The following is a 16,324-nucleotide window of genomic DNA, read 5'->3' as shown; positions in this document are numbered from 1 at the left end:
GCTTTTTCCTGCATAGGGAGGCAGAGTGGGGGGGGTCGCCAATTAAGTGAAGCAGCCTTGCTGTGAATGTCCTATGTCTTGCTGTACTGCTTTTGACCCAGGGCAGTGGGCAAGATACAGAGATGACCCATCATCCATGAGGAGCTAAGATGAGAGGGAGGAAAGGGTGGTGGATGGGAGTGGAACAGGTGGAACAGGGAAGAGTGACCACATATTACTTGAGTTAGAACTAAAGGAGAAAATATACAGAGAAATGAGAAATACAGAAAAGGAAGACTGATGTATAGTAAAACAGCCTTTGAGAAACTTAGGAAATTTTTTCAAAAAGTGAATTGGGAAAACTCTACAATGAAGAAACACAAGTGGAAGAAAAATGGATGATTCTGATGGAAATCTATAGTGAAGGAGTGGATAAATATGTACCAAAACAAAAACAGGAAAAGGTGTATATTAAGTGCTGGTTTAACAGAAGGTACAGCAAAGCAAAAGATCGAAATACAAGCTTGGGAAAAATGGAAAAAAGATAAAAAAACATAAGAAAGTGACAAATATATATCAAAGGAATATGTGAAAAATACACATGGAGGAAAAAAGAAACTATGAAAAAGACATAATAGAAAAATGTAAGGATCAGCCAAAACTTTTCTATAGATATGTGAACGATAAACAAAAGAACAAACAGGACAGTGAAACTACACCAAGGGAATATGTAATACAGAGAAGATACAGAAATGGCTGAAGTCCTGAGTAAACACTTCAAGTCAGTTTTCACTAGAGAAAATATACATCTGGATGACAGGTGGTGGAGTAAAGTGTCTCCAAGGATCATATGAGCAAAGGTGAAACTAGGGATATACAGGCTTTTGTAAGAGCACATGGTCCTGGTAATGAGAAAAGTGAAGAGGAGAGAGATGCTTTTTTACATACATATACCAAGGCTTTTTCCCCCTTCCAAGGGAGGTAGCCAAAAAGGGAAAGGCATAAAAACACTCCCACCCATTTCATCCCTAGATACACTCCACACCCCTCCCACCCTCCCTCTAATCTGAGCACCTCCTGGATGACGGGTCATCCCTGCACCCTGCCCACCGCCCCGGGTCAGAAGCAGTGCCGCAAGACACAGCACATCCACAGCAAGGCCGCTTCATTCAATCGGCGACCCCCCCCCCCTCCGTCCCCCTCTGCATATAAGGCGAGGACGGGGAGAAATCCCTTCGGGCTGCGTCAAAATTTACTCACACATAGGCCCCCACCCCCCCAGCCTATTCCTCCTCATGCAGTCACAACATCATCCATATACAACCATTCTCCACTCACCTCTGTCTTCCGTCCTCTCCCTTCCTTCCTCAACAGACATTCCCCTCTTCCCCAAAGCCCCCTTCACCCCATCCATCCACCTCATCCTAGGACGTCCCCTCATGTTCACTCCCTCCACATCTGCCTTCCATACCTCTTTTACTAGTCTTTCTTCACTCATTCTTTCCATGTGTCCAAACCATCCTAATATTCTTTCATCAACCCTATCTCCCAAATCCTTTTTCACCCCTGTTCTCCTCCTCACCTCCTCATTTCTCACTCTATCCAGCCTAGTAACCCCCACCATACTTCTCAGACACCTCATCTCAAACACATTCAAACTCCTTCTCTCTTCTTCTCTTATATTCCACGTTTCTGCCCCATACAGTGCTGTTGGCACAATCACTCCTTCATACAGTCTCCTCTTCGCATCCATTCCCAAATGTCTATTCCTCATTACACTCTTTAAACCACCAAGGCATTTACTCGCTTCTCTCGATCTACATTCTACCTCCACCTTCACTCCACCTTTTCCTGCTACACTTGCACCCAAGTATCTAAAACTATCCACTTCCTCCAGTCGCTCTCCCTTAATGTTCACTTCCAGTCTACTGCCACTTTCACCCCTTGTACATCTCATCACCTTACTTTTACCCACATTTATCTTTAGCTTTCTTCTATCACATACTCTCCCAAACTCTGCCACCAGCTTCCTCAATCCCTCCTCTGACCCTGCCACAAGCGCAGTGTCGTCCGCAAACAACAGCTGGCTCACCTCCCACTTTTCTCCATTTTCTTTAAACAAGTTTGTAGAGATCTGGGAGCAACATGGATGGGAACAGGAGTTGTTGTTGTTGTCGTTCCCTAGACTGTCTGTCCAAGCAGTCCCGTCTCCCCAAGGAATGCCACAGCCGAAACTGGGTTTTCCCATAAATCCTTTATAGTGTATGTTGTGTTGTTTGCGTGCATGATTGTGTATAATGCAGTCTTCCATTATGTGTTGTATGGTATGGGGTGAAGTGTTACATCCTGGGCAGCTGTTCACAATGGGAACAGGAGTAGCACTAAGTGGTAGAATGAAAATGTGAAGGCAGTGGTGGAAGAAAAGAAATGAGCATATGAATATCAGTTGCCACATGGCACCATGGAACCATATGAAAGGTAAAAAAGAATGATATATGAATCAATCAATCCAGTTATCTGGATATAGTTAAGAAGAGAGAAGCAAAACACATAGTGAGGTAGGCAAAGAGGAGAGCATAAGCAAATTGGTGTAGAGAGAGAGAGAGAGAGAGAGAGAGAGAGATATAATAATAATATAAATAAAAATAAAAGTGAAATGGGGCAAGTCAGGTGTTGAAAAACAGGTAACGGGTGCAGAAATACACGCTAATTGAAGTGAAGGTGGTGCAGGAAAGATGGGTCGAGTGGTTCAGGGATCTAATTGTAGAGGTTAGGGTAGGTCTCATTGTGGTAGTGGGAGAAGCCAGACAAATGGTGATGGACAAAGAGAATCATATAATCACAGGAAAATACAAGATACTGAACACTGAAATTGTCTCATAAAAGGAGCAGAAAAATTGACTGGCTTGTGAGATTGTTTAATGTATGCCTACGGGAGGGAAATAAAGTAGTGGACTGGCGTACGAATTATTCCACTATACAAAGGAAAAGAGGACAATTATGATTGTACAATCTTTATAGACATCAAGTGTAGTTGGTAATGTGTATAGTAGTGTTGAGTAAATTAGGAGAGGAACAGAGGGAGTAATTGGGAAGGAGGCAACAGATTGCCCCTGTTTTATTTTCATTGTAAAGTTCCCTGAAGAGAGGTTTTGAAATCTCTGGCATGAATCTGCATTCCTCTTATTTTCATGTTCCATGGGCAGTATTTTGGTTTCCATGGCTCTGATTCACATACTACAGTAAATATAAACAACTGAACCCATGTACACTGAACTGCGCATCAAACATACTAAGAAATAAACAAAAATACTAAGAACAAATAGGCTTGCATATAAAAATGCATTAAGTATGCTTATACAAAAACTGAAGGAAGCTCTATGTTAAAGCTACTTTGTACTTCTCATACAAGTCATGTACAGATTGTGGGCTCCTGTCCATACAATGGAATGTGCCCTAAGTCCTTACCCAACGGCTTCCTGCAATTTGCGATGCAGCGCTGTGTATAGGTTGACATTGTATGTGGTCTGAACGTAGACAATGGCCATCTTAAGTGCTTCCACGCGCAACTGTGGACACCTGTCCGCAATAAAAACAAGGCGGTGCAACTTAGCCAGGCCTGTGTAGCTGTTGGCATAGGTCTCCAAGTCCTGTTGAAGATGATAGACTTAGTATGCATGTTTAGTACAGAATAATAATTATTACAACCTCAAGTTTCACTGACTGAATACCCACATACCACAGGTGGCAACAATTCCCATGCCCTCCCACTGATCTCTATGGGAAAAAACTCTAGACAGCCATATATGTTGTGCTAGTATGGGACAGTTTCTGCCACCAGCTGAAAATAGTAGAAGATGGGAAGCAGTCACCAGTTGCCAACTCTCCATGTGTAAACAAGTGTAAGACATACAGTGAAGTTGACAAAGATTTTGGGTCCAATCCAAAGAGTGAGTATCAACCCCTCAGGGCTGTACTTCCAAATGAAAGTAATGGGGTTGATGGGTTTTGAAAATTGGCAGCTTCGCTGTCCCTCTTGTACCACAAGCAGGTATCCATCATTGGTCCTCCAATACAGAATACTACACAAAACTACAACAGCTTGTACAACTATTCTGTGAGGTTAAATATACATACATATCAATAAGATCATGCAAAACCTTAGCATGTATAAGCACATGAAAACTTGCAAACAAAGCTTATAAACGTACCAGAGTCGTGGACTCCACAATAACTGGTTCTTCTTCTGTATTTTCATTTTCCTCTACTGCAATGTCTATCACCATCGGCTCCACATTGTTCTGGAAAGATGAAGATAATACCAAAGATCAGATAAATAAAAACATACAAATTAATCCAGAGCACAGTAAAGATGCCTATTGTCTTTTTATCCCATTGGTGATTCTTTGTATGTGGTATATGCAATCAAGTCTCAAATAATGCAGGTTCAAGTTCGCTGGCTATGCAGGTTAGGGCGATGTTACTTGTGGCGAAGGTTGAGGGGATGGTGGTTCAAACCCTGCCATAGGTGAAGTTGAACTAAGGGTACACTTCATTAAATTCTATGCCACAAAGTCCTCTGTAAGGAGCACCATCCTAACCTTCTGAGAGGGGTAGTATGTGACATTACACCATAACATCATTATCATATCAATTTGTTTTCATTGTAAAACAAGCTAACATTTAAGGAGATAATTCACTATTACAGTTTTATTGAGTTAATGTGACTTAACATGAAAGTGCTGCCTTCAAATCAATCAATACACCATGAACACTCCTAATATGCAGCAAATGTTCTGAGCAGTGCTTACATTGGTGATATAAATTGCACAAACATCACAGATGCAGAAGTATCAATTTGAAGTGAGCATGTGTGATCTGAGCATTCAGAACAATCTCAGTGTTCTTTTTACACAAGTTTTCCAGTAAAGTACATGTATATATTTTTTTAGGGGGGGGGGGGTGTATGAGAAGGATGTCTAGTCCTATACCCGTCCCGTTTTTGTCGCCTTTTACAACTCAAGTGGAAATACTTGGAGGCAGTATTATTTTCCCCCACCACAGGGTTTGGCAAAACGAGAAAATGAATATTCAGAGAAATGGTACAGGACAGTAACAAGAGTGGGGGCCAGCATAATGGAGGGACAGTTGAAGTATAATAAAGTATCATCATTTCTCTATGAATAGAGATTTCCTCTACCACAGACAAAATGATGTGTGGCTCTGGTCCATAGGGGGACCCCATACAGACCCTCAAGTATCAGCTGCATGCTACTTAGCAGCTTTTAACCCCACAATAACATGCAGCTAACACCACAGATGGGAACAAGATAAGATGGAGGGAGAGGGGTGGATGGGAGTGGAGTATGTGGGGATGGAATGGGTGAGAGTGGATTTCATGTCTTTGTTTTTTAGCTATCTTCCTTGTATGGGGAAAAAGCCTTTGGTATATGTATGTATGTATATGTATGTATGTATATGTATATATATATATATATATATATGTATTTACATCACCTACTTATTGCAATGGCATCTAAGCATCATTCCACCTCATCTGAAGAAAGTGCTCCCAAGAAGCCCAGGAAAACTTACAACTGAGAGGATGAAAGTTTTGGAGTCCTACAATGTGGGAGAGAATATTTTCATCAATGTTCATGTCATAGGGCCTTGTGAGAGCACACTGTACCATCAGGAATTATGTGGAGAAGATCCGTGCTAGTAGTAAATCAACCTCCCCACTCAGTGCTCAATCAGTAGAGATGAAGGGAAAAAAGAACTTGTGGGTGTAATGGACCCAGCACCAAAGTCAAATGTCCATTCAGATCAAGGTTCCAAATGTTTGCAATGATATGAAGGGCAATGAACAAATAGCCTAGACTTTCCACACCAGTTATGGGTGGTCTGCCAAAAATCAAGCAATGTTATGGCATCCACATAAATATGAGTAGGGAAGCTACTTTCACTGATCCACAGGCTCCCAAGTAGTATCCTGCCACTCTCAAGGCTAACTAAGGAAGGTGGTTATACCACCCAGTGGATTTTCAACTCTGGTTTGCATTGGAAAGAATTCCCTCAGCGGATCTACATTTCTGTGGAGGAGTGGACCATGCTTGGGTTCAAAACCTCCAAGCATAGTCTAATACTTGTTGAGTGACAATCTTGAAAATCTGTCCATGTGTATCACTTGTTCAAACACAAATTTTGCATTACATGAGAAAAGATTATTCTCACAGAGGCCAAATGTATGGTTTAACCATGGGTTAAACATTTTTACATTTGTAAGACAAATGTTTTAATATTTTTTTTTTCTTTACAAAACTATATAAGCTTCCTCCTATTCTTCTGGCACCCATTTCCCTCCTTCCCACCAAATCCAAATTGATGAAAAGGCTGTTCTTAGAAATAAACCTAACTACCCACTTCTGCAAATCAACACATGCTCAAAGACAACCACAACATGAGAACAATGCCAATGAACACCGCACAAGTACTAAAGAGATTCAACAAGACGGTGCCTCCAGAAAGAACTAGTGGTGGCAAGACATAACCAAAGTCTTTGACACAGTCCCTAGACACAACCTGTCAAAAAATATCAATGCACCAGACATCCACAATGATATAAAATGGCTGACAAACTTTCTGGCTGGTAGAGAATACAGGTGGAGCTAAAATGAGATGGAGGAAAGGGTGGGAGTAGGTACATGCTTTTGATTTGGCTACCTCCCTTATACGGGGGAAAAAAAACTCTTGGTATATATATAGATTGAACAACTGTATATCAAGATAGAGATAAAATCATACAATAAAGTCCCTCACAAAGCTATACTATTACCAGTATTGTTCAACTTATACATACATGACTTTCCTACCCAAATCCCATAGCACATCAAAGCTCTCACATATACAGACGACTTAAAATAACATAGCACTATAACTACAGAACATCTGCCAAGAACACACAAAAATACCCACAATATTCTTCTCCTTATCCCTCAAGAAAACTCGAGTTTGCTATTTCAGTCTTGTATTGGTCCCAGTCCCCTGCTTATTTTAAAGTACGACTCATTTCTATATTCTCCAGTATCTGACATGATCTCACACCATTACTCAACCTTGGATAATCTTTAATATACTATTTGTCATCTATCAGGGTTTCACATCCGAAGGTATCCCAGTTCTTAAGGGAGTGTTGCATCGCTTTATAGAGTAGGTGAAATTAAATTTTCAAATATGTATTTAATGAACTTAGGTATAATTACCCCTTGCATTAGTGTATAATTCCTCAGAGTATTGTGTTCCTCCCATGTATATATAAGGCATAGTGAACTTTTAATGAAGATATAGTGAGCTCTAGTGAAGCTCTAATTACTTAATGGAAAATCCTTCCACATCATTCAGCTTGGTATGAAATGAAAGCTTAGAGTCTGGGGGGAACAAAAACTATTGAATACATTTTATCAAACTAATACCTCTGATTTTTTATTAATTCGTTTCTTTTAATAACTAAAAAAAATGCTACAAAATTCAGGTTTCATAAAAAAATACTGTAGATGATAAAGAGCATGATTTTTTTTTTCAGATGAAGCAAAAAGGACAAAAATCCATAAGAACAACAGAAGATATTAGAACAGAAAGAACAAAAACAAACTTTACAGGATGGGGGGATTTAAAATTTTGCGACCATTTATTTGATGGTTGTGATGTATAGCAAATCTCCAATTTCCTCCTCTTTGCTGAGGTGTGAGGTGAGGGTGAGTGGTGTGGCGTAGGTGGAGGAGGTGTAAGGTGGGTGTGGCTAGTAGATGCTTTCAGAGTGCTTGGTGCAGCTGTGCTGCTTTTCTCTTTCTTTTTCTTTCTTGTTTCTATTTCAGGTACTCAAGGGCCCTCTCTATATTCTGCCACTTCACTCTCTTGTTTCTTGTTAATTTTTCCATGATCACAGCAATAATACAGGTCAAGGAATCAAAATTGTTGTGTATGGTGAGAGCGCCAGGAGCGACGTCACCTTTGATCTTTTCAAGAGTACTGGTGCCCTGTCCACTGTCTTTGTGGGGTATGCTGGTGGGAGGAGTTGCCAAATATCTCCATAAACATAATTCTGTAGCAAAAAACGAAAGCTATATAAATGTTGACGCTATTTCAATATACAGAATGTTTTTTATGCAATAAGGTTGCCAACATTTTATCTATTCTATGCTGTATATAAAATAGAAAGGAAATACAGTTGTATAACTTTGTATGAGTGTTGTCACCATCAGATTCTTTTGAAATGTTTACCTAAAATTCGCTCATGAACCAGAATTTTTCGAATGATCACTGGTGATGCTCCCTCAAGTGTACTTGAGGATACACTGAAATTTTATTGGGGATTGCTACCTCATGTTCCTGAGCACATGCATCATTTTTGAGCTTCAACCACATTTGACATACAACACGAGTCTTTCAATTACACATCTATGATCGGTCCTAAAGAACTCAGCACTCCAGAAAACCCTGCAGCTTCTTAGGACATGAATGATCTTTACCACACCTCTGGCATTGCTGTATACAAAGTCCACCAAAGTGGCTCTTGTCACTGAAGCCAGGAACCAGCCATCTACAATCTTTTAGTTTTTGCAAAACTTAGGAGATAAATGTTAATGTTCCTGATTCAAGCCTTGTGAAACAACATGTACTTTAAAGACACCTCTGTCAGAGTCAGTAACTGCAGTGGCATTGTCTACCCCACTCCCATGGTGGGCACTGGTCAACTAGTCACTGTCAAACAACATCTCTTCAGATTAACTTGTTGGGGGGAACATACTGCAATGAGAGAACCTCAAGATGTGATTCAACCTCACTAGCATTATATACTCTTCAACCCAAATAGTAGGTTAGTTTGTGATGGTATGCATACATTTTCCCCATTTATTGGATTAATTTTATCATTAGATATCAAGTGTGTTGTTGATTTGTTGTATTGTAATTATATACAATGTAAGAACCAATATTAAGCCCACACACACCTCTATGAGTTTTGCTGACAAATCTGAATTGGTAATGAAGCATGGCATCAGTATTGTCTTAACCTTCAAAGTGTAAGCACGCTTTTGTATATTTTAGTGAATGTATCGAATGGTGATTCAATATTATAATATACTATTTTCCAGTGTCAAGGTGTTTTTCATTGTCACCCATAACATTTGGTGGCAGCAGCGGGATCTGAACCCATGCCTCTGAAGAGACTAGCGATGTTCAAATTGTTGGTTAACAATCTTGTGGATATATTATGTTTTTCTAGTTATGCATACAAGTGACTATATTTGAAGTGTTGAGATTCCATTTTTTTTTGTGTGAAATTCAAATAATGTCCAGGCAGCCTTATTGCTTACGTCATAGATAGGTTGCCATGTTACCTACGTCATAGGCAGCCACATTGGAAGGTCATTCTTTTGGCCATCTTGCTTTCACTTAGTTATTATATGGTTATCTTTTGTGGTGGCACTTTCTTTAATTTTTTATATTTAAGAGAATTTATGTCATTGTTTATTTTTTTAGTGAATTCCCGAGTGTTGGATTAATTTTATGATCACCAGCCCAGATGGATTCATCTTAAGCTGTCTATAGACCCTTGCCCCAAGGTGGGCCCCATTACTATAGCACAAACAGGGGTAGGTATAACCATCACTGCCTGATCTCCTCACCTTGTAGTGAGCCACTACTATTCTATTCCACTTCTTGATCAATAAAAAAGATAATTAACTATTCTTGGAAAGGGAAAGAATGCTCTATATATACACACAAAGAACTGGCTAGATGTTCACAATGAGGTTGGGTAAAAGTTCTCAGCCTTGTTTACAGCACTACAATCATCCACACAGTAGACTCAGCATATTTGAAGGGGGTATGTTACAAATCCTCCCTGTGACCACAAGAGTCATGTATACAAGTGTCATGATACTATATATATACAGATGCAGAAAAACCAAGGGGAAATAGTAAACTAAGACTGAGTGTTTTCATCTTAGGACATCTTCAGAAGATGTCATTACAGGATGAAAATAGTCTTGGTTGATAATTTTCCTTGTGTTTTTCTGAATTTTTAAAGCCCCTATATGTATGTACAATCATGTTTATGTGATTTTTACTACACACAGATATAGATTTGCTCTCCTATGACCCTATCTATCAAAGCCCAACAAAATCTATGAATATAGAGAAAAGTGGGAGGTGAACCAGTTGGTGTTTGCTGATGACACTGTACTTGTGACAGGGTTAGAAGGGGGATTAAGGGAGTTAATGACGGAGTTTGGGAGGGTATGCAATAGGAGAGAGTTGAAGGTAAATGCAGGTAAAAGTAAGCTGATGAGATGTACAAGGGTGGGGAGGATGGTAGTTGGAGAGAGGAAGAAAAAAAAAAAAAAAGAGAGAGAGAGAGAGAGAATTATATGAGGGGATGACTGTACCAACAGCACTGTGTGGGACAGAGACTTGGAATGTGAAAGAGGAAGAGAGGAAAAATTTGAATGTGTTTGAGATGAAATATCTGAGAAGTATGGTAGGGGTTACAAGGTTGGATAGAGTGAGAAATGAGGTGAGGAGGAGAGTGGGACTGGAAAAGGATAAGGCAGATAGGGCTGATGAAAGGGCACTGGGTTGTTTTAGACACATGGTAAGAACGAGTGGAGACAAATTATTAGAAGAGGTGTGGAAGGCAGAGGTGGAGGGAGACGACCAAGGATAAGATGGATGGATGGGGTGAAAAGGGCTCTGAGAAAGAGGGGAATGTCTGTTGAGCAAGGAAGGGAGAGGGCAGGAGATAATGGTGAGTGGAGAATGGCTGTGTATAGATGATACTGTGATAGAAGGAAAGGAGGGGGCGGGGGATAGGAAGGGTTAGGGAGTAGTTATGTGTGAATGATATTTTGACACAGCCTGAAGGGCTCCCATCTTCTCTTTTTATGCATAAGGGGACAGAGCCGATGAAGTGAAGCGGCCTTGCTATGGATGTGCTGTCCTGCTACACTGCTTCTGACCTACAACAGTGGTCGGGGTACAGGGATGACCCATCATCCATGGTAATGGGGAAACCCTTGGTATATAGATAGATTAATGGAATACCATCAAACCTGAGGAAAGAAATATCAAAACGACCACCAGTGCATGTACACATTACAGTAACACTGCATATGCCATAGTAGTAACTCACAACCAAGGGATGATTTAAATCACCATACTTTGCAAATATATGCCATAATTCGTGACCCAAGCTGGCACAAGAGCTTAATAAATTATCCTGCCATGTACACATTAAGGTGAAAAATGGTTACAAGGATAGAAAAGTTTCTCAATTCCCAAGCTTCATCTGATAATCATCCCAAAAATTCTCTACCAACTGGTGGCACAATTGCAAGTATCCATGCACATAGGGCAAAGGTGATGACTATAGCTATGTGCCTCCTGGTGTGGGCTATTCACCACCTTTTATTCTGGCTGCTATTCTATTCATCTAAATGGCACTCCTGCCCCCCAGTCAGAAGCAATGCAGCAAGACATAGCAGCACATCCATAGCAGGGCCTCACTAATTCATTTACATGGAAGCCCTCCCTCACCATCCCTTCATGCAAAAATTGTGAAAATAGACATTTCCCTTTCACTCAAGCCCCCCTTCACCCCATCTGTCCATCTCATTCTATGCTGTCCCCTCACGTTCACTCCATCTCTATTTTCCACTCTTTTTTATACTTTTTCCTTTCATTATTTCCATGTGCTCAAACACAGTATTTTCCATCAGCCCATCTGCCAGCTCCTTTTCTAGTCCTACTCTCCTCCTCACCTCATTCCATCCATCTTTGTATTCCCCCCCCACAATTCTCGCACGCATCCCAATTTCTCCTTTCTGCCTCCCTTACATTCCAAGTCTCCACTCCATATGGTACCATAGGTATAATCATCCTTTCATATAATCTTCTCTTTACATTCATCCCCAGACACCTATTTTTTGTGACACTTTTCATTCCCCCTCATTCTTTGGTTCAACTCCACTCCCACTCTTCCATTCTTGATTACTTTGACCATAAATACATAAAATTATCCACTTCTGATCTCTCTTTTTAAACACTTTGGTATGATGACGCCTACGTAGATGTCATGTGGAGGATACTGGCCAGCATCTTGATCACATATATTTTTTTTGCAGTTGTACATGAGTTACCCCTGGATTCTGTGAATTGGTTTGATCACATTTTCTGTGTTCATTATTACTCAGAGTAAAAGAGAATGAATAATATAGCAATGACTTTATATTTCATTCGAGTAGTGTGATGAATTGTACATATGGCAGCCAATGTTGCGCATGAGAACTTGACTCGTACTGAAATGGTTAAAGACTTACCCCCTACTTTCTGCCACCTTCACCCCTTGTACATCTCATTACTTTGCTTTTACCTACATTTTTTTTCAACTTCCTCTTATTGCATACCTTCTCACACTCTATCACTGCCTTAGATTCCCCTCTGAACCAACCACAAGTACAGTACTATTAGCCAACAATATCTGGCCCATATCCCACTTCCCTGCAACCTATCTCCAATTGTCTATCTATCATCCTCAAATCTACCTCCCCCATCCATATACACATTGAACAGCCATGGTAACAATCTTTGCACAGCCCCATCTTCACTTCAAAGCATTCACTCACCATTCCCATCCCTAACACAAGCTCTACTATTCACGTAAAAGCTTTTAACTTTTTAACCACCTTTAAAAACTTTTCCTCTTCCTTATCTGCAATACATCCCAGAATATCTTACTACTGGCAAGGTTGAATCTATCTTAAAACTCCCCTGTACCAGGTATCAATTATTCTTTTATTCTGGTTGCTACCAAGATATTCTATTTACCTCTGTGGCACTATTTAATTTGTGAAGACCTTAAATAATCAAGGCAGCTTAAATTTACAACATAACATATTACTACACTAATCCCTGCAGCACCTCACACATTATCTCCATCAAGGTATGTGCCTACTTTACCTGATTACTGTCTACCCAGTTTTCCTTTCCCTAACTTACTTATCCACTATAGTATTCTAAACTCAATTTCTTTATTTTCTAACTTTCACAGTAAGCCTTCAAAGGGATACTTTTTGAAAACCTAGGTACATCTCACCTGCAGAGTGCCTTTAACTGTCAGAGCCTTATGCCCAATACCCTGAACCAAGTCTCAGTTCCACATTCTATTTTTCTTTAAATGTTTGAGCTACTTTCTCTGATTATCCTCTAAATAAAATGTTTTATTAACAGTTATTGTCTTCCCTCCATTCTTAAAAAAGATACAGCAACCAACTTTCACATAACAAATTACCCTCCTTTCCAGTCATTTGCTGTGCTATAATGAAAGTACTTCAGCCACATACAATTGTCTAGTGTTGGCCACAACAAAATTAAAGTCCATTTAATTAAAGCAGTTAACCATGATATTACATCCCTTCGCATAATATGGAACCCTAATGCAGCAGTGGATAGCATTCCTGCCTCAAATGCAAAAGGCCCTGTTTTATCTTTACCTCTTTAGTGGACACTTGACATATACAGTAGCAGTTTTGTTTACAATGTTTGTGTTCCTGTTGGCAATCCTCTTCAAAGGGGTATTTTACCATCTGTTTTGCCCAACTGACAGTACCACTACAGAGCCACAAATTTGCGAAACAATACATCTTGGAATGCACAGGTCCCCTGAGACTCTTCTTGGTAAGTTCTTGATGTAATGACAAGTGTGACTATCTTCCATTTTGACACGCTTCATTTCAAACATGTAATAAAAACGGTTGCCTTAGATTTCAATGACTAGAATTCTGCTACCCCACAGTGGCTGGCAACAGTCCTTCAGCATTTCCATAGACAAGTGATGATGGACTGTTGTCTGTGTTGATTTAGTGTAAGACTGGGACCAATGGTAGGGACTTGCTAAAGTCCTCAGTGCAATTATCACTCAATGATGATCATTCATGGGTAAAAGATGATCATCATAAGAGTGTCATGGCAGTCCTGCAAGATAGAGAGATTATAGAGAATCCTCTCTCTGTTGCCCATCTTCAATACACAACACCCTCTCCACCACCCATAGTTGCTGATGCTCACATTCAGACCCCAGGCCATGGCCAGGCAATCTGTATAAATTTCTCCCATGTTGCCTTTCCACATTAGGATATTAGACAATCTGTAACTGCTCTCATCATCCTACTACTATGCCAGTGTTACAGAATTTGTTCCACATTAATGCAGTACATACAATAGTCCACAGTTTCTCTTCCCACATATGGAAGGACCCAAAAATTGTTGCAGTTTTCCAGTTAATGAAACTCTCAAGACCAGCAGTGTTGGCAGCAGTAATAATAATAGTATGATATGCTATAATCGTGATTATGATGATTTGGTTTAATGTGAGCTTCCTCCTATCAGGAGGCTAGGACAGTGCCCCTTACAGAGGACTTTGTAGCATGGAATTTTATTAACCATACCCTTGGTCCAACTCACTGGCGGCAATGTTTGAACTACCGTCACCTCAACCTCCGTCATATGTAGTGACACTCTAACCTGCTAGAACAGTGAGCATCTTAGGGTACAATATTTAAACTACTACTAATTACTATCATCATTAGTGTAGGACCACTTCTATGACAATGGTTAATAGTAACAGTAGACTTTGCTCTCCATATGTGAAACGGAGGAAATACGGCTGACTTTGATAGAGAGAGATCCTGACCTTGTTCCCAAGACTGAGAACATCCAGTTGAACCTGAAGATGTTGAAGGGTTTTGAAGAAAAGTGACAGGGAGACCATTCTCCTTGACACCTGTCTTCCACAACCAACACTTTTGGATATCCTTTCCTGGTACCTGAATTGCTTCATGTTTCCCCATATACACTTATCTATCTATCTATACACAAAGGGCCCCCCCCCCTTTACCATGGAGATAGCAAAGTAAAAAGGCATATACCCATTCCCCCCCCCCAACATATAATGATGCTATATATTAAAATAGTAATAATAATAATGTCTTTATGACAGGGCTCACACCTCAAAACAACTTGAATATATAGATTAAATTGGACAAAAAACAAACTAACATGTGAAACTAATTCCAATGCAAGGCAAGTGATGTACCATTTCATTCTGAGCATAAAACAATGTTATTATTACTTCTAAAATTAGCCATCACTGTTAGCAAAATACAAAATGCTATAAACAATACTGCTACTATTCATTTCAAACTAAAGTCATGGCACAAAAGAATCACAAATTCTCAGGTGGCTAAATAAATACATTTCCATAACAGTATCTCTTTTTTGAGTTACCAGTCACATTTACCTATAATTTTGAGTTCCATTAATTCACACATGAAAATGCCATACAGTACCATTATCCTACTCCAAATAATATGCATTTAAAAAAACTACATAAAAATAATGCTCAATCTGGTGTTACAAATATGTGATCAAGTAACCCTGACCTGTAGAATGCTCTAGCAAAACAATACTACTAGGTGAAGGTTTAAGGCCTCTGCAACTTCTACAGTGACATCATAATTATGCAAATCGTTTGCTGAGGTCATTACATACATCATACAACATCTGATAAGAATTTGATAATGGTCCAACATAAAACTTCCAAGGAAACAACACCAAGATTCGCAACACCTGTATCAGGAGATATTAAGTATCACTGTATCATACTTGATAAAATCCTCTTCATATATATTTTGATAGCCGTATTGGAGTAATTTGTAATAACGTATGAAATTTATAGCTATGAAAGAGTATTAAATACGTTCACTCACCCCATCGAAGGAATCCACCCCACCTCTCACACCACTCCTAACTTCCTAATTTCGATTTCACTTACACCATTATTACTATAACAAGCTATGGAAATTTAATGAGACTTAAAATCAAGCCACATATTCATTAGCAGAATATATATAAGAAAAGAATCTACGCGTGACAAACACAATTACAAGCCGATTGCTATTTAAATGTCATTATTGGTGAAGCTACACCATAAATAACAAAATTAGTGACCTAAATTCATGTATCTATTCAAATAATGGTTACTGCATGGCTCGGTTACCTGCATTAGACCTCCTTGCATGTGTAGAGGCATTTTGTAATGACTATGTAGTTGTCATCCGACCTCCAAGGTCCACAATCCAAAACACACTGACTGCAGCCATTGGTTCCAAAAATATTCTGTACATGAAGTCTCTTATTTATGACAATAAATGAACAAGTCTTATTATAAATCCATATTATATGTATCTCTTTCTCATTTATAAGATAGATAAAATTAAAACGAATGACG

General features: G+C 39.5%; 1 protein-coding gene across 4 annotated transcripts in view; it reads right to left on the bottom strand.

The window, feature by feature from the left end:
• The window catches only part of CSN1b (COP9 signalosome subunit 1b), a 36,538-nt gene extending 20,287 nt beyond the window's left edge, over nucleotides 1–16,251 (bottom strand). For all 4 annotated transcript variants that reach the window (XM_076202678.1, XM_076202680.1, XM_076202679.1 and 1 more), the window contains exons 1-3: nucleotides 16,094–16,251; nucleotides 4,191–4,280; nucleotides 3,448–3,629 (exon numbers count right to left, since the gene is read on the bottom strand). In XM_076202678.1, coding sequence (XP_076058793.1) covers nucleotides 3,448–3,629; nucleotides 4,191–4,280; nucleotides 16,094–16,126 — 305 coding nt within the window. In that variant the 5' untranslated portion in view covers nucleotides 16,127–16,251. The remainder of the gene's footprint in view (nucleotides 1–3,447; nucleotides 3,630–4,190; nucleotides 4,281–16,093) is intronic.
• Nucleotides 16,252–16,324: the final 73 nt, after the last annotated feature.

The sequence above is a fragment of the Oratosquilla oratoria genome, chromosome 19, assembly GCF_046742065.1.
Source record: "Oratosquilla oratoria isolate Oo_2021 chromosome 19, ASM4674206v1, whole genome shotgun sequence".
NCBI lineage: Eukaryota > Metazoa > Arthropoda > Malacostraca > Stomatopoda > Squillidae > Oratosquilla > Oratosquilla oratoria.
Note: the sequence above shows the minus strand (reverse complement) of the source record. Positions and strands in the feature narration are given on the sequence as shown.